At 44.2% G+C, this 25213-nt stretch overlaps 1 protein-coding gene across 4 annotated transcripts; it reads right to left on the reverse strand.

Moving 5' to 3' along the window:
* Nucleotides 1-357: 357 nt before the first annotated feature.
* On the reverse strand, nucleotides 358-24420 carry HROB (homologous recombination factor with OB-fold). 4 transcript variants are annotated; one of them, XM_061588884.1, is made up of 11 exons: nucleotides 24341-24420; nucleotides 20190-20266; nucleotides 17881-17931; nucleotides 16472-17599; nucleotides 15447-15530; nucleotides 13560-13700; nucleotides 12660-12768; nucleotides 8685-8770; nucleotides 6861-7010; nucleotides 2269-2488; nucleotides 358-965 (listed from the first exon to the last, which is right to left on the reverse strand). In XM_061588884.1, exons 2-11 carry the CDS (start codon nucleotides 20190-20192, stop codon nucleotides 892-894), a joined length of 2046 nt encoding a protein of 681 aa, XP_061444868.1. In that variant the 5' UTR covers nucleotides 20193-20266; nucleotides 24341-24420; the 3' UTR covers nucleotides 358-891. The 4 variants fall into 4 exon arrangements, with proteins under 4 accessions (XP_061444868.1, XP_061444869.1, XP_061444865.1 ...); XM_061588885.1 differs by lacking the exon at nucleotides 24341-24420 and adding an exon at nucleotides 22920-22967; XM_061588881.1 differs by lacking the exon at nucleotides 24341-24420 and adding an exon at nucleotides 21443-21461.
* Nucleotides 24421-25213: the final 793 nt, after the last annotated feature.

The following is a 25213-nucleotide window of genomic DNA, read 5'->3' on the forward strand; positions in this document are numbered from 1 at the left end:
GCCATGTTGGCTGGGGCTGATGGGAGCTGGAGTCCAGCAACATCTGAAAAGGTACAAGCTTCCCATCAGTACGTGTATGATGTAACAGGTGCAGGCAGAAGTGCCACAATAGTATGAATATTACTACATCCAGAATTCAAATTGGTATGAATCACCTGACACAAAACAGAGGTTAGCTACATTTAGAGAGCCAGATCTCTAACTTTTTGTTATATATATATATATACACATACACACACACACACACACACACACACACAGAATTTGAGTAGTCTTTCCATAAAACCACTGTCAATCAAGATGTCAGTGGCAAAGTAAAAGATAAGGATTAAATAAAAAGATACAACACACTTAAGATCCATTTTTTGCAGGCATCTTTTTCACAATGTTCTATCAGCGAACGACAGCTTAACAAATCATAAAAAAATATGAACTACCTATGTCTATGTAAGATTATTTACAAGACAGACCACTGCATCTGAGATGGTTTGTAATACAGCACCAAAACAGACATCGGGAAAGATTGTGTTTCAAATCGGAAGGGAATGACAGATGCTTAACATGTTAAATAACCTTTATGGCTAGCTTGAACACCCAGGAAAAGTGCAGTACAGGCAGAATAAGGTCAGGAATAAGGCCTGATGCCAGTCCTAAAGGCTGGCTGTGCCCTAGCACAGCAATTCTGCCAGGTATCTTGTGGTTTGCTGCTGTATCTTTGAACAGAGGGAAGGCAGCAGCAAGATTGTATCCAAGTAGCTGGAGGGAAAATGTGCTTAATGACCAGTGATGTTGCTGATGGGGCTCTAGTTTCCATCCATTCTCTTGCAGGGCTCAGGACAATGGCCTTGGTTCTACTGCAGCAGATCCTCTCATGTAAGCATCAGGGAACTATCATAGGCTGCTTTGGACATCGAAGTTGGAGAAGAAGTCATCAGGTAGTTCTCCAAGAAGCTGGTCTAGGTCATCTGCATAAACAGTGTGAGAAGTTAGCCAGGTTGAAAACAGGCAGTAAATCATCCCAGTGCCCCATGCAGGGGTTCCTGTATGCACATCCAAACTGACTACTGTATCCCAAAGATTAGGGGCTCTTCAATCCCTGGGAAAGCTCTATGCCCAGGGGAAAAAAGGGAGAGGAAAGGAAATACTGCAGACTCAATTGGACTCAGTGGGTAAGGTTAAATTCAGGGGTTAGTGCATTCTGTGCTTCAGTCACACTGTGCAAGCACATTTCATTACTGGTGAATATCTTCAGTTAATGTCTTGAGAATCTGTCTGCCCCCCACCCTCTTTAAAAAACAACTCTTGTCCTTATTGTATATAAGTGAGCACTGCTGGGGTGGGTGGAGAATACTGAGCAGGACTTTTATTTTGATTCAGTGGATATTCAAGTATTCTAGGTATCTAGGTATTCTCTCTGTCGACCTGCATTTGAAGTAAATATAGCTCAGTAACACAATTTTTTAACCAAGGTCCAACATGCTCAAGTCCTTACTCAGTCATGACCATCTTAGGAAGCATTTCTTTCCATTGCCAAAATTATGCTACTTCACATAGGTATTTCATGCATTTGATCTGCTTCAGCGTTTCAAGTTTTTTTAAAGTATTTGGAATTTTCCAGCATGGAACTTGGGTGGGTGGGTAGGTAGGAAGGAATGCAGGCAGATAAAAAGTTGTCAAAGGAGCAATACAGAGTGCTGAAGCCTTGCCCCTTAACAGAACCCCTAACCCATTTCTCTCTGCTTTCAAAGCTGTTGCCAGATGCTGCTTATCATATCTCTTCCTGGACAATGAGGGCTAGCAACCATTTTCCAAAAGGTAGTTGCGATTCCCGGGACACCAAGCACCTTATCCTATTCTTGAACAATGAATCCTCAGTTGGCATTCAGTTGGCATTTACAGGGCATTGCATGCCATCTGCTGTCTGAGGGTCATTAGATGCTTTAGTGGGCGGGGGGTGGAGGTTGGCAATATGTAGTCGTGCAAACTGCATCTGGCTCAGCAGGACTTTTCAGTAGTTCAGAAACTGATAAACCTGTGGCCCAAGTTGTTGGACTAGAACTCCCATCTTTCCTGACCATTGGCCATGCTGGCTTGGACTGGTGGGAGCTGGAGTTTAACCTCTGGAAACCACTGGATTCCCCATCCCTGCTGTAGTCTATGTTACTTATTTTCCACATTCTGGAGGTGTATGGGTGTGAACATTTGGCAGTGGGAGATGAAAGACGGGAAGGTAAACATTCATCCATTGCTATATAGAATTATATTTACCTGCATCCGTTCTTTCAGCCTTTGGGGATGGTACACTCAAAGCTGATTTGCCTGCTTCACAGGCCCCTGGTACAGGTATCAATGGTGACCCTTTATCTGAAGCTGATTCATGCTGGTAGCCGTTCTCATCCATCTCGTGTCCTTGTCCACTCCTGTAATCTGGTGCAGCCATGGCAGATGGGGCATTGATGGCAGGATCCTGCTGGAATTCTGGCACAGCCTGCACATACAAGATCCCAAGAGGCCCCTGAGAAGCATCCTTCATGGTTTTATCACCAAGCCATGGCCACATATCATTACGGGTTCCCGATATCAATTATAGGAAAGGATAAATTGCTCTGCTTTATTATCAAGTCACATCACTGACAAATCTAGCACAATCCTGTTGGGGTTGGAGTTCAACAACTTCTTGAGGATCACTGGTTCCTCAGCCCTGGTCTACACTGATCAGTTGAAGCTCTCCAAAAACTGGAGCAGTGGTAATCTAGCTTGAACCTTACTTCCTGAGATGCTATAGGCAGAAGCTGAGTCAGGCATTTTCAATATAGGCTTATGTGCTAGACTACTGAGCGACTATGACTTCTCCATCCAATTGTGGCTCAGCCTAAACTTGAGAATAGAGATGCGATTTGGGAAGCAAATGAGAAGGAAACAGCATGAATAGTGATTGTACCTGGAACACAATGCTCATCTGATGGAGGTAGTGGGCACTGGGCATCCCTTGTCCATCTCACTCACACAAGCCACTTCCCCTTGAGGACTGTAGCTCAGTGGTAGTGCACATGCTTTAAAGGCAGAGAAGGTTTCCATTTCAATTCCCTGCATCTACAGGTAGGGCTAGGAAAGACTTCTCTCTGAAACTGTGAACTGCCTTGTGGTTTGTCACTCCCTGGCATTTGCTGGGGGGGAGGGAGGAATGGATTATCTTTTGATGAGTTCAGATCAGCAATAAATATTTAATTTATTATTTGATTTATACCCCACCCTTCCTCCCAGCAGGAGTGCAGGGTGGCAACCAGGAGCCGACACAGATGTGCTTATTAGGCTGCTTTATTAGTTAATAGCTAGCAGATTATGCTTTTTTGGAGCAGATAATACATTAGTATGCAGTTACACGAGGAGGCTTTCTTCCCTTATAATACAGGGAAGGGGGGCTCCTGTGGGTCAGGTTGACAGGCTTCTCTAGACTTCCAGGATACTGTGCTATTGATGTTCAATGGTTGGTGTCTGCTGTTGATGTGCCCCAATGTGAAGTGCCCTGCACCATGCTCTGGGCTGCTCTGTATAGCAGGTACAAAATGACATTGTCATTTCTAGGCTTGTAAGCAGCTGTTAGGTGGCACTGCCACATCAAGGGAAATCCTGAATAGATGTTTACTATTCTGTTCCCACACAGTCTCATGAACTCACCCTTTGTAATCAAAACATACTGATAAGACACCAGTTGTTTTGTAGTTTCCTGTCCTGATATCCCCAGGCTTCATGAAAGCTAACCACATGAAAGAGCCTGCATTTCACACTCCGTTGTAAGTAGGCTGCCTTTCTTTCTTACACAGCATATCATTAAACAGCTTCAGACCCCAAAATAGGCCACAGAAGAGGGGATTAATGAGCACTCGTGGGATTCCACATTTGCTACACCCAGGAGGGGGCAAGGGCATAGATGGACCAACAGACATAGTATAAGACTAGCTCCTCTATGCCCTCATCCCCATTCCTTAATTACGGCAGTCAAGGCTGCTTCCTCACTCTCCTTACCCATCTCTCTGGGGGAAAGTGACCACACCATACTTGAATTCTTGATTTTAACAGAAGCAAAAGCTGAGAGTAGCCATACGCACACCCTGGACTTCAGGAAAGCTGATTTTAATGAACTCAGAACAATTGTAAGTACCATTCCATGGCAAGCCACCCTAATGAGAAAAGGAGTCCAAGATGGGTGGGAGTTTCTAAAAAACAAAATTCTAAAAGCGCAATGGCAAGCAATTCCAACAAGGACAAAAAGGGGGAAACAACAGAAGAAGCCAATGTGGCTTCACAAAAAGCTTAGAGAGGACCTGAAAACAAAAAAGGACACATACAGGAAGTGGACAGAAGGCTGGGCCACAAAGGAAGAGTACAGGCAGGTATCACGGAATTGCCAGGATGGTATCAGGAAGGCTAAAGCTGAGAATGAGCTGAGGCTAGCGACGGATGCTAAAAGCAACAAAAAAGCTTTCTTCAGGTATGTCCATAGTAAAAGACAGAGAAAAGAAATGGTGGCGCAGCTACTCAATGAGGATGGCAAAATGATAACAGATGACAAAGAAAAGGCAGAAGTCCTCAATTCCTACTTGGGCTCAGTCTTCTCCCAAAACAGGAGCTGTGTCCCTCCCGGGAAACATGAAGTAGAAGGGGCAGGATTGGAACTTGAGATTGATAGACAAATGGTCAAGGAATACCTAATCACTTTGAACAAGTTCAAATCTCCAGGGCCCGATAAACTGCATCCTAGAGTATTGAAGGAACTGGCTGAAGAACTCTCAGAACCGCTGTCTATTATCTTTGTGAGATAATGGAGGACTGGTGAAATGCCAGATGACTGGAGGAGAGCTAATGTTGTCCCTATCTTCAAAAAGGGCAAGAAGGAGAAACCGGGGAATTACAGACCAGTCAGCCTAACATCAATCTCTGGAAAAACTCTGGAGCAGATTATAAAGCAGTCAATCTGTAAGCACCTTGAAAGCAATGCAGTGATTACTAGTAGCCAACATGGATTTATGGAGAACAAATCCTGCCAAACTAACCTTATCTCGTTTTTTGATCGGGTAACCTCCCTTGTAGACTGCAGGAATGCTGTGGACATAATATATCTCGACTTCAGCAAAGCTTTTGACAAAGTGCCCCATGATAGTCTGATTAAATAGTTAGCTAAATGTGGGCTGGATGGAACAACTATCAGGTGGATCCGTAGTTGGCTCCAGAATCGTACTCAAAGAGTGCTTATCAATGGTTCCTTCTCAAACTGGGCAGAAGTAACAAGTGGGGTACCACAGGGCTCGGTCCTGGGCCCAGTGCTCTTCAACATTTTTAACAACGACTTGGATGAGGAAGTATAGAGCATGCTTATCAAATTTGCAGATGATACAAAATTGGTGGGCATAGCTAATACCATGGAAGACAGAAACCAAATTCAAAGGGACCTTGATAGGCTGGAGCATTGGGCTGAAAACAACAGAATGAAATTCAACAGGGATAAATGCAAAGTTCTACACTTAGGAAAAAGAAACCAAAATGCACAGTTACAAGATGGGGGATACTTGGCTCAGCAATACGACATGTGAGAAGGATCTTGGAATTGTCGTTGATCACAAGCTGAATATGAGCCAAGTGTGATGTGGCTGCAAAAAAGGCAAATGCATTAACAGAAGTATAGTTTCCAAATCACGTGAAGTACTAGTTCCCCTCTATTCAGCACTGATTAGGCCTCATCTTGAATACTGCATCCAGTTCTGGTCTCCGGACTTCAAGACGGATGCAGACAAACTGGAACAGGTTCAAAGGAGGGCAACAAGGATGATCAGGGGACTGGAAACAAAGCCCTATGAGGAGAGACTGAAAGAACTGGGCATGTTTAGCCTGGAGAAGAGAAGACTGAGGGGAGACATGATAGACAAGTACATGCAAGGTTGTCACATAGAGGAGGGCCGGGATCTCTTCTCAATAGTCCCAGAGTGCAGGACACAGAATAATAGGCTCAAGATGCGAGAAGCGGATTTAAGAGTTAATATTACCGACCAATCTTGGAAAACAATGTGGCTCAAACTCCCCATCAAGGTTGCTTCTGCTAAAATTAAAGAATCTATGTTTTAAGTCATATCTCGTTGGTACTTTACACCAGTGAAAATGGCAAGAATTACCCCTGGGCAATCTAAACACTGCTGGAGAGGGTGCAAAGATGTAGGTACATTTTTCCATATGTGGTGGGATTGCCCAGTGGTACAATCTTTCTGGATTAGTATCTTCCAAAGAATTTCCTCCATTGTCTGCCAAATTATTCCACCTAACCCCTGTTTAGCTTTATTGTCTATCTTTCCAGAAGATTTACGGAAACTTATCTCATGAAACTCTCATCTTCTTTTTAGCAGCTGCTAAAATGGAAATTGCTCATCATTGGAACCATAGTTCTATTTTTACCATGGATGGTTGGTGGAGTAAAGCTTGGACAATTGTATTACAATAAAAGTTGACACAGTGTAGTAAACAGATGGGTGATAAAATCTGACCATTTTGAAGCTACTTGGTGACCTTTTCTAACTTACCTTACATCTCCAGGTTGCACTCTATGTCCGTCGGAAAGTCACTTACCGTTCTGATCAGTTCATCTCCCATGCTACTAGGTCTTGATACATGATTCCTGATGGCCCTTAAATGCACTTATATCCCTTTTCCCCTGTCTGAGTCTGTATGCGTCTCTTGCATGTAGTATCTACTGTTTGTTTACTGACTGTTACCCCCAAGTTTTTTTCTTTTACCATTATGTTCTATGTTGTATTACCTTTTGGAAAATGGAAGTTTAATAAAAATGAATTAAAAAAGAGACTGCTCCTTACCTGTGACTGTATCATCTCCATTATTTCCCCAGTCTCTTGGCATAACTGAGGGGGCTTCCCACTGCTGAATCCTGGAGGATATATCTTCACTAAGTTACTGGGCGTCACATTGAGGTAGTGGTTGCGATGGGACGGGGAGAACACGCCGACCTGTGAAGCCCAATGACCACATCAATCCTCCCCTCCGTGCTACACGACACTACTATCTCTCAAGCCACTGTGTGCAGACCTCCTCCATTGTCTCTGAGCAGGTAGAATTTGCTGAAACATATGCTCTTGATTTCCAAGAGACAGCTGAGAATCTTTCCAGATGAAGTCACACTTGCCTCTTTGTATTATTTTCATCTTAGAACCATGTCCTGTGCTCGCATAAGTGAAGGGAACAACCTTACAATAAAAAGCATCCTAATTCCTATTTTTTTTAATTCTTACAAAAAAACCCAGGGGGCAGATGTTCCAACCCTGGAGAGGGAGAGACAGCTCACAACCAAAGAATCAAATAAACTACCCAACTTATAAAAAGTTGGAGGAGGTAATACTAATTAATTGGAGTTCTAGCCCAGGTCATCTAAAAAGCTGAAGGGAAGAAATAGTGTGCTAGCAGTTCTCCTCTCTTTTGGAAAAAGTGACCTACACTATTTCCAGAAGTAGTACAGGCTGAAGTGAGTCTCCAGAGTAAAAGGTTCCAACCAAAAACACTTCTTTCCATAATCTTGTGAATTTCATTCGAGGCATACAGTTAGGATACTTAACTTATGACAACTTTCCAGGTTGCTCTTTAAAAGGCTGTGGTGCAGCCCACAGAATGCTGGGCCTAGGCCATGTAGGGCCTTATGGATCACACAGTTAAGTAGTGGCATGGGCATCATGAAGGCACTTGCAGTGGAGGCTGGTCCATTAGGGCACTGCCCCACCAACTTCAATCTGCCCTCAGCCAGCCCTCACCTGCCTAGGGGGATGTTGTCTGTCAGCTTCCTCCCCTTAGACTTAACACTGCCCTTATAGAACTGTGCAAGGAGAAGGATGGAGACTGAACTAGAATTAGTTGGATCTACTTGACATTGGCTCGGGCTTCATCTACTGCTGACCTCTCTGCCATCCTCCCTACCAGTCCCAAGGGAACTTGAAAGCGGAACTGACAGGTCAGGAACCATCCACCATAGACCGCCCACTGGTTGAGTGAGTGTTTCTTCTTTAGGTTGGAAGAAGCTCAACTGGAGTACAAAGAAGGAACATTCCATCAACTAATGGGCAATCTATGGTAGATGGTTCCTAACTTGTCAGTTCTGATTTCAAGTGTTCTCATGACAAATGACCTCATTTGAAAACAGAACCAGAGGGTGTAAACCATAAAACTAATTGTTAGGTAGCTGCCACCTAACTCTCCTTCCGCCTTTTCTGCTGCACATCAGAAGTGATGAAGGAGGTGTGCACCCATAAAAAACTCCCTTCCCTCTCTGCTGACACAGATGCTATAAGGCTGGACAGGAAAATTAACCAGGTTTTGTTTACCTGCGTTATTCTAAAGTGCCTCAACATTTTGCCGCCCTGGTCTCCTGCTGGGAGGAAGGGCGGAATATATATCAAATAATTCATTAATAAATAAACAAACAAACATTTGCAATGGATGTGACAGCTGGACTGATAGGGGAGACACACACGAGGAAATACCACTCAACACTAGATGTCCCAGAACAAGATGCGTCATCCTGAGGAAATATCTCTAGATGCCCCATAACTTACATTATGGTCTTACATACCAACTATTAATTATTGGCATGGAAAACAAAGCTCACCAGCCCTGGATTTTTTGCTTTCTGGTACCTGCTTTAGCAGAAGGACTGACCCAGCCTTAAATTCACTCTCTTTCTCCTCCAGCAACAGGCGATGTATCGTGCCCTGCATTTCTCCTGCATTACAGAAGATCAGACAAGTTAGATGCAGGGACAAAATACAGTGAAGTCAAAGTGGAAACACTTTAGCATCACACACAAACAGTTCTCATTGTACTTTACATAGAACACAGAGATAGGAGGAAAGGGCCAAGGAAGAATGAATCCCAAGTACTCAAGGCAGCCATGTTATTTCCCATTTACCTGGAACAAACAATTGTTTCAAATGCAAACATGACCTGCAGAAATGAATCAGATGGTGGCCATCCATGAACTGGGTTTTCCAGGCACCACAAGCAAAGCAGAAATGTCCTGCTATAGAGCAGGCAGAAGTCGCTCCAAGTGGGGAACAGCTGCAGCACAGGGGGACTGGAGAAGACCTGCCCTGGGAGTGAGTATCTGAGCATCTGGGTGCTTGCTTGCTCGCTCCTCTGGGTTGCTGTCTCATGAGAGAGCTGAAGTCCCTAATAAGTGCTGCAAGGACTGGGACCCGCTGCCTGACCCTGACTCCAAAGAGAGGCTGCAGTTAATCTTGCAGCCTCTTGCATCAGCTCCTAGCTGGGTCAGGGAGCATAAAAGCCTGGCTGCTCTTGGGTGGTGGGTCTGCCGCCACTGGGGTTGCCACAGAAGGGACAACACCAAAGGAGCTTGCCCCTTGGGGAGACCTGAGGGTGAGGGCACTACCCCCTGCTATTTTTTTTTAACCAATCTAGAGGAGATTGGTAGTGGGGAGGGTGTATGGTGCATGTGTAGTTCTTGTGCAGGGCGAGAGCCTGTGCAGTGAACTGAACACTAGGAAAAAGTCACCAGATACCTTCAGAGTGAGAGTCTGTAACTGGCAGAAGACTTGCCCTCCCTGGGTGTGAGACGGGGGTGAATAGATGTGCCCTGTTTGAAAAATATTGAGTGGGTCTGACTGTTCCCAATTCTCTCAGAGGCCTACTGGGATAACTGGTTCAGGAAGGTTTTGTTGGTGGGCTCTTGTTGGGCCACATCAGGTGTTTAGGAGGAGTCTTAGTAAGGAGGAATATGGGTGATGCCACCCCGATTTCAGTTATCACGGCTAGAGGGAAATATAGCCATGGAGAGGTGGTGAACTACCATAGAAGACGAGGGCAAGGCTATGTATGCCTTGTTCTTCACTCCCACTCTCATGGATGGGTTCCTCATTGCTCATCTGCTGTTCCCACTGGCCTGCGTGTGTTGTTCTTTAATGCCAGATCAGTATACAATAAGAACACACTCATCCATGACTTGATTGTGGATGAAGGTGTTGATTTAGTGTGCATTACCGAGACCTGGGTGGGTGAGCTGGGAGTTGATCTGATCCAGCTTTGCCCACCTGGATACTTGGTGCAACACCAGCACAGGCTGCAAAGATGGGGAGGTGAAGGAGTTGCTGTGGTCTACAGAACTTCCATCTCTGTCACCAGGAAACCATTCTGTCTTGGAGCTGGCTGTGAGGGCCTGCATCTGGTGTCAGGCCAAGGAGAAAGGAAACCAGGGTTGCTGCTGGTGTACCATCTGCCCGGCAGCTCTCTGACTGAGCTGGCAGAGGTCGTCTTGGCTGTGGTATTGGAGTAGCCCAGAACGATAGTGCTGGGTGATTTCAATGTCCATGCTGAGGCTGCCTCTAGTGTTCCAGCTCGGGACTTCATGGCCTCCATGATCACTATGGGGCTACCTCAATTTGTCCGACGCATAGGTTAAGTTGTCCAATGCATAGGGCAGAGCACACCCTCGACTTGGTTTTTGCTCCAGATAGAGGAAGGGGTGGTCTGGAGATGAGGGTGGATGTCAGCCCATTGTCACGGTCTGACCGCTTCCTGGTGAAGTTTAGACTTAGGGCTCCAATCCTCCTCTGCAGGGGTGGTGGACAGATTAAGATGGTCCACTCCCAGAGACTAATGGAATCCACAGGATTCCTGAATGCCCTGGGGGAGTTCCCAGTAGATACAGCAGGTGACCCTGTTGAAGCCTTTGTCACACTGTGGAACAGCGAGGCACATTGGGCTCTTGACATGGTTGCCCCTGAGCGCCGTCTCTGGCACTGTGGAACCTGGTTTGCACCTTGGTATATCAGTGAGCTAAGGGCAATGAAATAGGCTGGATGACGGCTACAGCACAAATGGCAAAAGATGTGCTGTGAGGCTGATTGGAGACAAGTAAAACATCATCACCGTGCCTACTGTTGGTGGCTCTGAGGGCAGCGAAGAAGGGCCACTTCTCTGCCATCATCGCATCCTCAAGTAGCCATCCAGTGGAGCTTTTCCGTCTTGTCAGGTGTCTGTTGACATCAACTCCAAGAAATGGAGTTTTAGACCCTTCAGAGGCCCACTGTAAATTGTTTGCAAGGCACTTTGACGATGTGGCCAGCAATGTGTCCTCACGACCTTTGCCCTTCTTGGCTTATTAAAGCTTGCCGAGGGGGTTTGACCAAGTGGTTCAGGGTGTGGCCAATGCATCTTTCCAGGCAGGAGTGGTTCCAGCCACCCTGAAAGAGGCAGTGATCCAATCGCTCCTGAAAATCCACCCTGGACCCATTGGTTTGCAACAATTACCAACAGGTCACAAATTCCCCCTTCTTAGGGAAGGTGATTGAGAGGGTTGTGGGACAGCAATTACAAGTACTCTTGGATGAAATAGATTATCTTGATCCATTCCAGTCTGTGTTCAGACCTGATTATGGGACTGAATCTGCCTTGGTCGCCCTGATGGATGACTTTTATCGGGAGAAGGACAGGGGGACTGCGACCCTGTTATTCTTACTTGATCTCTCAGCGGCTTTTGATACCATTGACCATAGTATCCTCCTGGGCCGACTTGGTGAAATGGGTATTGGAGGCACTGTTTTACAGTGGTTCAGATCCTATCTTCAAGGTGGTTTTCAGAGAATAGCACTGGCTGATTGCCTTTCAGCTGCCTGGCAGATGTGCTGTGGAGTGCCGCGGGGTTTTATCTTGTCGCCCATGCTGTTTAATATCTATATGAAGCCCTTGGGAGAGGTCATCAGGAGATTTGGGGCAAGGTGTCAGCAGTACACTGATGATACACAGCTCTATTTCTCTGTAACAGCTGAATCAGGAAAGGCTGTGCAAGCCCTGGACTGCTGCCTGGACTCGGTGGTGGGCTGAATGAGGGCCAATAAACTGAGTCTGAATCCTACCAAGACGGAGACCCTGTGGGTTGGTGGTTCCCGAGCTCAGATAATTGGTCAGCTGCCTGCTTTGGATGGGGTCACACTCCCTCTGAAAGAGCAGATCCATAGTCTGGGAGTGCTCCTGGATCCATTTTGTCGCTAGACGCCCAGCTGACTCAGTGGGTAGGAGTGCCTTTCACCAGCTGTGGCTGTTTCTGGACCAGGATAGCCTGACCACTGTTGTCCATGTGCTGGTAACCTCCAGGCTGGATTACTTTAATGTGCTTTATGTGGGGCTACCCTTGAGGTTGGTCCGGAAGCTGCAGCTGGTGCAAAATGTGGCAATGAGACTGCTCACTGGGGCATGGTATCGCCAACATGTCACCCTTCTGCTGAAAGAATTGCACTGGCTACCTATTAGCTGCCAGGCTAAGTTCAAGGTTCTAGCTTTGGTGTAAGTTGAGACCTTATCCCAGTCTGCATCTATGTTGGAATTGCTTTTTAGTATGTTTTTAAATCTTTTTAAAGAAAATATATGTTTTTAAACCTTTTTTAAAGATGTTTTTAAAGATGTTTTGTTTTAATATATTTTAAAATCTGTTTTTATGATGTTTTAAAGTGTTTTTAGTGCTTTTGTTTGTTGCCCTGGGCTCCTAATAAATAAATAAATAAAATAAGTAACTCAAGCAAGGATGCCAGCCAGCCAAGCTATACTTTACAGGGGAAGGAAATATCCTCTTTCCCTTTCCATCACTACACTGAACTTACCAGTAGGGTCTTTGAACACAGCACCTGCGTCAACATTAGTCCGCATCAGCGACTTAATCATCACTGCCATTTTTGGAACCTTGTTCTTTGGAAGTTGCTTCAGAGCTGCCTGCATGGAAAAGAATCAGTAAAGGACAATATCTGTGGAAAGTCAGGATAGAAAAGCTGAAGCAGGATTTCAGTATTTTTGTTTTTATTTAGTTTGGAGCAAAGGTGCCTGGCAATAAGAAGAGGTGGAAGATGAGTGGAGGATATGGTGAAGGTCTTCTAACATATCCTTTCTGCTGCCCTTTGTAGTATAGCGACACGATGAAATGACTGGCTAAAAGCCTCAGAGCTGGCTTCCTGAAGCCTTGAGGTTGGTGGAAAGAATGATTAGCTGAACATCAAGGGGGTTGGTTGCCCAGCAACCTCCTACACTTTACTCATCATTTTTGATGCAGGAGGGAGAAGTATGTGGTATATATATGTACCTAGCAATCAGCCATATGGTTTACCTCCTTGCCAGACTAGGCTTCATGCAAACATGGAACAAGTAGCCCTATTAGAGATGTGGACACTTAGACCTTGCTGTGTGAGGCCTGTATTGGGGTCCCTGGGCTGGATTTAGAGAGAATACCAGTCACCAACTCTTTCAACTGTCATGGAGGAACTCAAGTATAATCTTCCAAAAATATTTTTCTGTGTATACTGTGCATTTACAGATAGGTCTCAGATTACCGATGAGGTCTATGGCTGCAGTAATATTGAACCATATCCTGCTTCCAGTACATTCACTGCCCCTATTCCCCACCTCACTCCTCCATAGTAATCTTTTAAAAAGCCATTTTTCCATCTTTGGCATTTATACCTCAAGCAGAGATTCTACTTCCCACCCTCAAAAGCAAACCCAGCATTTACCTTACGAAGCACCATAACAATGCTGTAAGTCCTTAGGAAGCAAGATGGATTTCTCTCATCCAATCCCAGCTCAGTTTTCATGGCCACCCAAGGGCCTCTTCCAAATTCATCTTCTATTGGCTGTTGCGAAGTAGGTATTTCCTAGAGTTACAGCACACAACTGCAAATTAAAGATTGCTTTAACTCTATCACAAGGCAAAGTGCTTAGCAATTTGGAAATATGTTATTTATGGGAGTTACTTTGCTCAATTAGTTGCATGCAATATTGCTTCTGCTCCTCCCTCTGCTCACCCCATAATCCCCTTCTCTCTACCTCAACCTCTCTTACATCTTTAAATATATAAAAGAATAGTTAGAAGAAAATATATGTTGATGCACAGTAATAAAATGTCTCCTCAATTTTAATTCAGAAAGAGTGCCTCCACTATCAGATTATGATAAACCTAGTCTAAGATGTGCAGGGGCTAGTTTTGGTTACTCAGTACTAGGGATGGGGGAACAAATTCAGTTCAGTTCACATTTAAAGCCAACTCTATCAAATCCACACTTTCTGAAACAATACAAAAAAATGAAACGCAGCCATCCTTCGAAATTTGCACTTATCTGAATTTTGCAATGCAGTTCTCCAACCAATGCTACAAAAATGCATATACGAGAAGAAAATGTGCATAAAATGAATATACTATTTATTGAACAAAATGTATACGCTGCTTGAATGTAAAAACCTCTAAGTGGTTTACAAAAAACATTATCAGTAAAAACATACAAAACTGCATTATAGGAGAAATTGCTTGCAAAAATGTGTACATTAGTCAAAACTACATACACAAATGTGTTTATCGGGATAAATTTGCATTAAAACACTGAAAAATTGTGAGATTTTTTTAAAAAATTCACAAATTGCTGAAGAAATGTGGAGAATTGAATTTAATATTGGCAAAATGAGGACCTGAGAGAACCAGAATCGACAGATCTTTACATTCCTACTCAGTAGCATGGAAATTTATTCAGTACATGCCCAGAGGCACCCTTTACTGCTACTTTAAACTTTCCATGATAAGAGTTAAAGCATCAAAGCTAGTTTCTAGGACTGTATTCTGGCTCATTAGGAGAGTTTGTGCAATTTACTATCCTTGAGAACTTAACTTCTTATCTATACAATAGGAATAGCCAAGTGACCCTTGAAGATAAAGATTTCAAGATGATCCACCTGTTAGAAATAACAAGGATAAGCTAGCTTTTCCTTTTCTAAATACAAAAAGGGGAAACAATCTTCATACTTTGCTTCTGAATATGCCATTCTTCATTGCTGCCCTGGGCTCCTACCGGGAGGAAGGGCAGGATATAAATTTAAGAAATAAATAAATAATAGCAGCCTCGGAGCCAAACTAAACAAGATGCTAGATGTGTCATTAGAAACTACATCAGTTTTTTTTTGTAATTAATAGGTGGTGCAAGGTAGGAGCCATTTTCATCATGACTACAGTGTATGGGGAGGTGAGGTTTAACTGTTCCCTTCCCAGCCTTGATCCTGACAAACATTACACCACCAGCATCCGTTCGGCTATTAGCTCCTTATAGCACTAATGGGAGCTCCACCCCAGCCCACCCCCCTGCCAATGCTAATAGCTGGACAAGCTGGGGCAATTTTTATTGGGACCAGGGCTGAGGAGGCATAGTTAAACTTCTGCTGTCTATGCAGTTTGGTTCCAATGAAATTCACCTCCTGTGAATTTAAGTAAGTAAAAAGATACTTAGCAGGGTTTGCAGTTGCATATTTAGTGTCATTAACCAGTTTCTTTCAGAGGCAACACAGAACCTTGCAGCCCCACCTTTAGTATGAATGTCTCTTCTGCTAAGAAAAAGGAGAGCAGAATAGGGAGTTACCTCCATTTGTAGCTTTGCTAGAGCCCCATGAGTTGGTGTCTGTGGCGTTGTAATGAGAATCTCTTCCAGGTTTTTCCCATCAGGCTTTTTGAGGACAAAGAAAAGAAGAAACTTTGATGAACACAATTTTTCATCTGAGTATCTATATGGGCTTATGTTGAAATAAATCATCCAAGGACAGACGGGTTTTTCTTCTTTTTTCTTAAATAAGAGATCCTCAGGATGTTGAATTTAGTAGTCTGGTCCTAATTCTGTGCTCCCAAGGCATTTATATAACCCTTCCCAAGCGCTTATAGAAGCCAATGGTATAGAGTTGGGCTAAAATGATTAGTTCTACTACCTGACCGTCTGCTCTCCTTGAGCAAAACCTGTGGCAAAATCAGGACAGGTACATACAAGGTTTCCTCCTATGCCCACCAAACCCAGTTTAGGGCAGTTTTTAGTGATTTTAGGTTGCTGAAGGCTAAAAACAAAATGTTTAACTGAGCCTTTAATTAACAATAATTTATTAACATATTATCATTTTATTATCATTATAATTGATAGCCTTGAAGCATTTTATCAGCAAAGAAGGACAAAAAGAAGTTATTTCACCTGCAGATGTCCCAAGAAGCATTTAATGAATCCGTACAGGCAGACATGAGTAATACCCATTATTAAGATGACCACCAAGCAGCCATTTCAAAGCAGAGAAAAATGCAGAGGGATGGCAGCTTTTATGCCCCTTTTTTGGCTCTGTAATAACTGTGAGCCCCTGTAGGAATAAAAGTAATCATATCCACATCACCTACGTGCTGCAGTGGGAAATGCATCCCCCATCCCCATACCTTTGTACATACAGCAGGGGTGGCTAGCCTGAGTCTCTCCAATGTTGCTGAACTGCAACACCCAACTGCCTCAACCAACATGGCCAATGGTTAAGGCTGATTGAAGGTGTAGGTATAGTTCAGAAATCTGGAGAGCCAGATTCTCCATCCCCAACACACGAACTGTCTTCTTATCCTGTGCCCTGCTGATCCTCTTACCTGCTGTGGCAGAATGCCTGCAGGCCCTGGGAAGCGACGAGCCTTAGCCCGCAAAGGAACATGGGCTGTTGGCTCTGTTGTCTTGTTTGCTGCCGTGACCAAGCGGACAAGATGGTTGGTGACCACAGGTGTCTGGAGGTTTCCAACAACTTTAGGCATGGCAAGTGGGGTCTCTGCAGATGTCATTGAGGAACCATATGCAGAAAGGAGCTGAGCACCAGTATTGGCCATCCTAGACACAGAACAGCTCTGGCTGGGTATCCACGGTTTGGGTGGTCTTTGCGGGGTACCTGCTGACTGAAAGGAAGAGCAGGGTCTAACCATAGGCAAGCATGGGCTGTTGCATGCAGGAATGGGTTTATGCAAAGAAGCTTGAACAGGCTGAAGTGTTTGGCAACTGAAGTTTGAAAGGGCACCTGGGCTGCTACTCATCCATAGGTTAGACTGAGATGCAGAAGACCCCATGACATTGGGCCTCAAAGTCAACTTTGGAGAAGTCTCTGCTGGGGGGAAGTCTTCAGTGACCTCTACCATGGGTTTGTTCTGAGCCCTTTTCAACTGTGAGGTCTCTGAACCTATTGGGTTGGTCAATGTCAACGAATCTGCCACTCGTGGTTTCTTGGCTGTTGCCACACTATTGTCCTTTATCTGGCCCAAAGACCCACAGTCAGAGCTGAAAGACCCTGGATCAGACTGCATATCAGACTCTTCCAGATCCATACAAGCAGCCAATACAAGCTCGCTGTCACACTCATCACAGGGAGCACTCCCAGCGGGGAGTTTAGCTGGAGGTCTCTTCACAAACTTGAACCTTGTGCCTGAAGTGTAGTTCGATTTACATTCAGCTGGCAAGGATGCCAGCTCCTTCTGAACTGTGAAGCCGGTCACCAGAGGAGTCATCTGGTTTCTTTTGACATTGCTGGAGTACCTGCCCTCCCCAAACTTTAGTCTGGAACAGTTTTGCACCTGCAAGACAGGGGATAAGGGCACCCTTGGTCCTTCAGATACTGGCATGATAGTGCTGCTGGGGGCTCTCAACCCAGCTGAGATGGGTCTAAGACTTTTTAAGATGCCAGGAGCTGGATCCACAGCTTGCTTCTCCACATCGTTCACAGCCAACAGGAAATCCTACCAAAAATAGAGGAACAGAAGGCTTGTCATTAGGTGTTGTCCCTCAACTTTGTACTATGTATACGTTCTGAGTCTGAGATCCCATGGACAGAACACCCTCACAAGTGGAGTTGAAGAGTGCCCTTGGTCTGCAATTTGGCCATCAGGTGTAACTTGATTTGGTTTTCCTAAAGTCACAGGTCCTCCTTCAGCAACCAAGCAGAATATTTTGCCCTTTCCACCTCATCCAGATGCCTCCATCTCCCCTAAACAGCTCTGATTCAAAAACATTCTCTTACCTCATCTTCAAAATCTGCCTCCACTGAAAACAGCTTCTGTAGACCACAGGCCTGTGGGGAGCAAAACAATCTTCAAAAATTTATTCTAACCCCCAAAGGCTCTTCCTCCCAATACTTTAAAACACCCAACAATGTGGAGTTTTTCTCCTTATCATAACTTTACAAGTTAAGATTACCTAATGAAGATCTTGGCAGCAGTTTCAGGACTGCACAAGGAAAACCTTTTACACAGTATGAAATTAATATATGGAACTCACTGCTATAAGATATGGTGACAGCCATGTATAGTACAATTCTGTCTACTCAAAAATAAATTCTAATGAATTCAGTGGGGCTTACTCCCAGGTAAATTAGGTTAGGAATGCAGCCTTCTTCTTTTTAAAGCCTTCTAAGGCTGCAATCCTAACCCCACTTACTTTAAGAGACTCCTATTCATCGGGACTCTCTCTTCGTATAAGATTTGCAAGAGACCTGGCTACAGACTATTGCTGAAGGCAGAACCAAATAATTTCTGGCTAGTATCTTTTCAAAGAGAAAGCAGCAGCCATTGCTTTCCCCCCCTATAACATTTTGGTGCAACCCAAGATCTTTTGTACTTGGGCACAAACTAACAGAAAGAAAAAAGTCCTGCTGTATTCAGTGGGATTCCAAGCTGAATATAAACAGGATTTCATTGCAACCTTTAGTCAGTATGTAAAGAGCTTCTAACCAAAGAGAAAGCCACATTAGTCTGTTGCAGTAAAAACAAGAGCTTTACAATATTAAAAATTAACAAATTAATTTCCTTGGACTATAGTCCATTTTGCTAGTGGCCACCTAAGTGGGTATATATCTGTATATAGTATGTGTATAAAGAGGGGAAACTACAAACTGCAGGGTTAAAAGCCATGAAATGTAACCGGCAGTAGTTACACAGCCCAAATGTATACAAAATAAAAACAATGACCCTTTCCAACTGCAATAATAGGTCATAAACTATCATAGCAAGAAAGATACTAACAACACCTGCTAGGAGAGCAGTATAAAGATTTAAAATTAATAGCATCAAAAACTCATCTTAAGAGTATCACATATTGCCTGCGGGGGCCATGCCCCATAGCTGCAACATTAGAGCTGTTGTTTGGCAACAGCTACCAAGGGAAGATTACCTGCACCACAGACTGAGCAAGTTCCTGTGGCCTAACCCAACTCCTTTGCCTCAGAGAACCTCACTGCGAACTACTGCCTGGTACAACAACAGGGATGACAAAGGACAACAGTAGGAAATATTGCCTGAATAATCCTGGCGCCATAGGATTGCCATAGAATTTCTGTTCCTGTACTAATCGGGGTATGATTTTGAGAATTTTTTTAACATGCCACTTTAAGAGCCTCCTTGGGTTAAAAAGCAGGATAAGTATTCTAACAAAATAAACAACAGACAAATATCCTTTAAAAATCTTTTCTCCAGCCCCCATCTTTAAAAAAAGTCCATCCCAAGGAAGAGTTTTGTCATATTCAACAGCCTGTTCACTACATTTAATTTATTATTATATCTTATACCGTTTTAAAAATATGTTTCACATCAGTCTGTTGCAGCAAAAACAAGGAGTCTTGCAACACTTTACAGACCAACAAGTTGACTTTGGCACAAGCTTTCATGGACTACAGTCCACTTCATCGGATGCATGGACGGTTATTATGCTTGCAGGACACCTTAAGGACCTCAGTTGTAGAAAAGCAGGATAGCCATATCTGACATAAACGTATCTGACATATTTGATAATCATATTTGACATAAACGTTTCTAGCGAATCAATAGGGCTGCCTGAGTTTTCTCCCATAAGAAGAACGGCTAGATATACACATAGTAGTTAACTATATGGATAAATCTGAATGTAACTACTCTCTAGACTGCCTCCTCCCAAGTCATTCCCTTTTACCATGGTAAAGACAGAACCCAAGCTTCAGTGTTAATAACGACGAGGTAAGAACGACGTAAGGAGTTGGAGGACAAGGAAAGTCCAAAATCCAGGCCCACAACCGCGCATCTCTCTCCGCTCCGTTCTGCATTCGAATCAACCGCCGTAAATGCGACGGAACTCTTCATTCCTCCCTTCTCATTGCACCTGCGCAATAACTTGCCCTCTCTCCGCCTGTAAAGGGCAAATGCCTCATTTCTTTTCCTACGCAAACGCTTAGAGCTCCCCGCCCGGTCATATAGCTTAGCTCGCTTACTACGTAAGCGTAGTACCGCACCTCTTCTAGTCTGGTCTAAAACGTGGAGAGGGGAACGGAATCGTCAAGTGTTTGCTGGCTAGTAAACTCACCATTTGTCTTAACGCGCGGGCGTCAAGCTTCCGGCGCTGGTTTGTCTCCGCTATCCAGGTTTCCTCAGACGGAAAAGCTTAATTTTTGGACATGGAGTAATAATACAGTACGGTTAGGAGAGATCGAACCTGTTTCTAAAAGTTACCTTGCCAGTAAACAATCAAAATCTCTATTGATACATTTAGTTTTAACGTGGGCCAAGGTATCTCTTTTAAATAAGTGAAGCTCTGCAACAGGTGAAACAATAAGAAATAGCTGTGCCTCAGAGCATATAGCTTTTTTCTTCCACACTGAGTAACGCTCACGCTCCTTGTAAGAAAACTAAAAAAAAAGGGCCTCCGCTTAAAGCAAAGGATAGGCATAAGCCTTTCCCAACCTTTGGGTCCCCAGATGATGTTGGGATATAATTCCCATCATTCCTATTGGCCATGCTGGCTGGGGCTGATGGGAGTTGTAGTCAACGACATCTGGGGACCCAAAGATTGAGAAAGGCTGGAAGGAGGAGGTGATGAACTGGGCTATACCATTGCAGATGTGGGCTCACATGGTTGAATGGATTTCCATGCAATAACGTGTGTGCATTAAAACACTAGCTAGCTTTGCACCCTTGTCCCTAATAACTAGTTCTATGCACAGTTTGAAGTGGTATCATCCAGTCACAGGATGTGTTATTTTACCACATCAGTGAGAACTAGATCTTAGACTCTGAGTCCAACTAATGGAGAAACTCAAACAGAGCTATCAGCTTCAGAGTTGGCTTTGAAGGCATTTTAGCTGCGTGCCTCCCCCTTCCACGTAAGAAGTGAGACCTACCCATCATATCAAACACATGGGAAAAATGATTATTGCATTATTAGTGGTTGGGCCACTGCATGCTGTACTTACTGCTCAAATAAAAGGTAGCATCACAGTTAATGATCTTTCTAACTCGGGTCTTACTTTGTGAAAGGAAAAAAAACTGTTAAAATTCACCATGATTGCACGAAAGTCAATGGAACATGGTTGAGCTCTGACTTTGAGCCTAGCACAGGGTCTGAAGCAACAGTTTTAAAAGAATTGGCCTTTGCTGTAACTTGAAGGATGTTTTGTATAAAAGATTTTTATCTGATTTCTACTCTACACAATCTCTAATCCACAATATTAACAGTATTGCAATAGGATCGCCCTCTTCCCCCAACCTGCAAAAGGAGGATAACAGACGGCATAGGCATAGCATTTACAAATATTTTATAATTCACATTTAATCACGCACACATAATGAGACTTGAATTAGAAGGAATATAATTGCCTGTTTTTGCTGCTAACTTGTTTTTGGGTGGAAAGCTTCCTTCCATTCAGAGTTGCACACTAAATTTAATAATGTCTTTATTTCTCACCTGGGGAAGAAAAAAAAGAAAAAGAAACTAAGTGTCCCTAGACACTTCAACTGTCATTCTGCTCGTCATGCATCTTTGTATTATGAATATGCCAGGCTGAAGGACATGTTGACTTTGATCAGGGGTTGCTAACTTTTTTGGGCCTGTGGGAGCACCTGCAAACCACACTTCACATACACACACCGTAACCAAACACATACTGGAACTTATTCTCTTCTTTCAGTTTAATTTCAGTGGAAGTACAAGTACCAGGGTCCCCTGGCTTGAATAGATCAAGATTTCAGGCTGGTGGCTTTTACTACTACCCAGTTGCTGCTCTGCAGCTTTTAAACCTGCACTAAAATACTGCTTTATTTAAGTGCTGTTGGACTCCAGAGCACATATGGCCCTGGAGGGTTGATCATGGGTCAACGTGGCCCTTGGCCACTCCTAATGTAGACAGTACTGAGCTAGATGGATGAATGGTTTGATTCAGTATAAGGCACCTTCCCGTGCCTCTGTGTTCTGTCACTTTACTTATAGCTAATGACATAAGTGCAGCTTATAAATATTTGGGGGGAGGTTGGGCACAGAATAATCTCAGAAAAATTGCACATTGGCTGCGACACCAGACTAAGCTGTCCCTTATCTGCTCTCTTTTTTGTTTTATGATTAGAAGCTTTTCCTATTAACATTAGAAGTATAAAATTAGAAGTATAAATTAACAGGACTGCACAGGTAATATAGAACAATCCTATGGGGGGGATGGGATTTGTGCAGATGAACTGCCATTTCCTAATCCTCATCAGGCTTGCACCAGCAAGGACAGAAGGGGGAGGATTCTTTTTTAGCCCTCCATAAAACTAAATTTGTAAAGAAAAATTAATAAAGTTTTTAAAGCATACATATTTTAAAAAATCTGAAGTTGCAAATTCATGCATGCTGCATTCCAATGTCCTATTTCAGTTACATTATTATCTACATATTATTATGCATGCCAAACTTCCCTGAGTGGTGAGATGTTTCAGGTGCAAGCAACACTACCCAGGTTTGTCATTGTTTTGGAGGATAAATCACTGGAGTCTGAGGGCCCTTTTACAAATATACAAACAGAGCATAGATGAGACAAATAGCATACACACTCCTTGCAGACAGCAGATCCACTGTGCCACCTCAGATCTCTCTACAGGTAGGTACATGTATACCAAGGTCTCATTGGCTCACACTTTAGCTCTTTCTCCCAGCTTCTTCTTTCCCTGTTCCCTAAGCTGCAACTTTTCCCCACCCAGACTTTAAGACCACCAATAATTGTGGGGGATGTCATGATTCCAGAATCCATCAGTGACCAGGACACCAAGTCAGAAGCTACAGTACCATCAGCTGAGGAGCTGGACCAGGTTTCTGGCTCTGAGCATGCTACTGGTGATGAGGGTCTTGTTGAACTGAGTCTGGCAGGCAGGAGCCCAGTAAACAAAACCCCACAGCACAGGCGCCCCTAGAACCAGAACTGGGACTTTCACAGGTACTGTCCCCTGGGCCTGGGGATGCCTGCCACCATACCAGTCCAACAGCACAGGAAGGCTATGAAGCAAAAGAGAAGTGCCTGCCTTCAGGCCAGAGGACCCTTTAAGAATCTGTAGTCCTCCCAACAAAGAGAGAGGAATATAGAGCTTAATTGGAGGCAGAGGCTCAAAAGGCTTCAGTTCTTTTGCAGCCCTTATTGGAGCAACTTACTCATAAGGAGTTTTCCTTGTTGCTGTGACAACTGATCTGCCTTGCTATCCCACCCCTGTTGGGCACCTCTTTGGGACCAAAGCAGGACAGGGGGAATGAGTCACTTTTTTCAATAAAAGTTTCAAACAGCAAGGCCAGTCCTACCAATAGGCAGAGTAAGATGGCTGCTCCAGGCTGCAGATGCTGGAGGTGATAAAGCTGTATATGATATACATAAGGTTGCCAGGTTCAGGACCTGATCCTGTATCTTTAGGAGAAGAGAAAGTCAGCCAAGTGCAGGTGTTCTTGCAACACTGTAATGGGAAAAACAACAAGGTGGAATTCTCCTTTCCCCGTACACAACTTTTAAAGATACAGAAGACCTCTTGGAGACCGGGTCTGGCAACCAAGAGGTCTTCTGTATCTTTAAAAGTTGTGCAGGGGAAAGGGAGAATTTCACCTTGTTGCAAGAACACCTGCACTTGGCTGACTTTCTCTTCTCCTAAAGATACTGGATCAGTCTCAGGCCCTGAACCTGGCAACCCTAGATATACAGCAAGAGTGGGAACCCTTTTTAGCCCAGGGACTCAGCTCTTTATCTCCCTCCACTCCGTGGGCAAACTTTGGCAGGTGGGCAGGGCCACCCCCTGTCAATCACCTGATGTCATTATGACATCAAGCAACTGATAACTGACTGGTCCCTCCCACCTATCCAAGTTGACCCATGGGGTGGGGTGGAAGGGATCTGCCTTGCCAGCATGTTCCCTGCAGGATTGAACTCTGTTCACCAGCCGATGGGCAGAGACTTCAGTCCTGCACTCTGTAGGGATCTGCTTTGCCAGCAGAGAACACACTAGCAAAGCAGCACCCAGCAGGATTGAATTCCACCTCCACCATTAGCTGATGTCACCCCCCAGTGATGTCAGCTGATTGACATGTGGGTGTGATTGGACAAAAATGGCCTTGCGGGCAAAGATTGGCCCATGGGCTGAAGGTTTCCGACCCCTGATATACAACCTGCCTTGCCCTCCCTAAGGCAACCTGTTACCCTCTCTTTTGAGGGCAGAGCCTTGTGTCCTTACCTAATCTATTGCCTGCAGCTGCAGTGGGATACTGTCCTTCTGTTGCCAGTGTTGAAATAAGATTCAGCTGCCAGTCCAGTTGACCTCTGTATGTGGAATGGGACGCATGTGTGTCATCTTGTATTTTAGGTCATATTATTAAAAGAGTAAACATATTCTTGGAAAATGGGTCTCTGAACAGCTATTAATCACAATACCACTGGGGGAAGCAGCCTTGAATACCATTTGAAGAGTCTACAGGAGGGGGTAGATCTAATTAAGGCTCTCCCCATAATTTGAGCATAGGTAAATGGAGGATATATCAGGTAGGCATATTTTTATTTCCACCATCTTAAAGACTACATACATGCAGTAAGGACTTTAGTAGTAATGCCATCTTCTCAGGGAGCCCCAGGAACTATAGAGTTGTGAGGTGGGTTTGAGAGAGAAAATTCTCAGCATTGACTGATATGTCAGAGAATAGCACTGGGTGATTATCGTTTGGTCCCCTGGCAGATGTGCTGTGGGGTGACGCAGAGTACCATCTTGTCCTCCATGCTGTTTAACATCTATATGAAGCCCTTGGGACAGGTCATCAGGAGATTTGGGGCAAGGTGTCAACAGTACACTGATGATCCACAACTCTATTTCTCTGTAACATCTGAATTGGGAGAGGCCATGCAAGCCCTTGACCACTGCCTGGACTTGGTGGTGGGCTGGATGAGGGCCAATAAACTGAGTCTGAATCCTACCAAGACGGAGACCCTGTGGGTTGGTGGTTTCCGAGCTCATATAATTGGTCAATTGCCTGCTTTGAATGGGGTTGTACTCCCTCTGAAAGAGCAGGTCCCTAGTCTAGGGTTGCTCCTGGATCCATCTTTGTTGCTAGAGGCC

Source organism: Rhineura floridana, chromosome 11, assembly GCF_030035675.1.
Source record: "Rhineura floridana isolate rRhiFlo1 chromosome 11, rRhiFlo1.hap2, whole genome shotgun sequence".
In the NCBI taxonomy this organism is placed as follows: domain Eukaryota; kingdom Metazoa; phylum Chordata; class Lepidosauria; order Squamata; family Rhineuridae; genus Rhineura; species Rhineura floridana.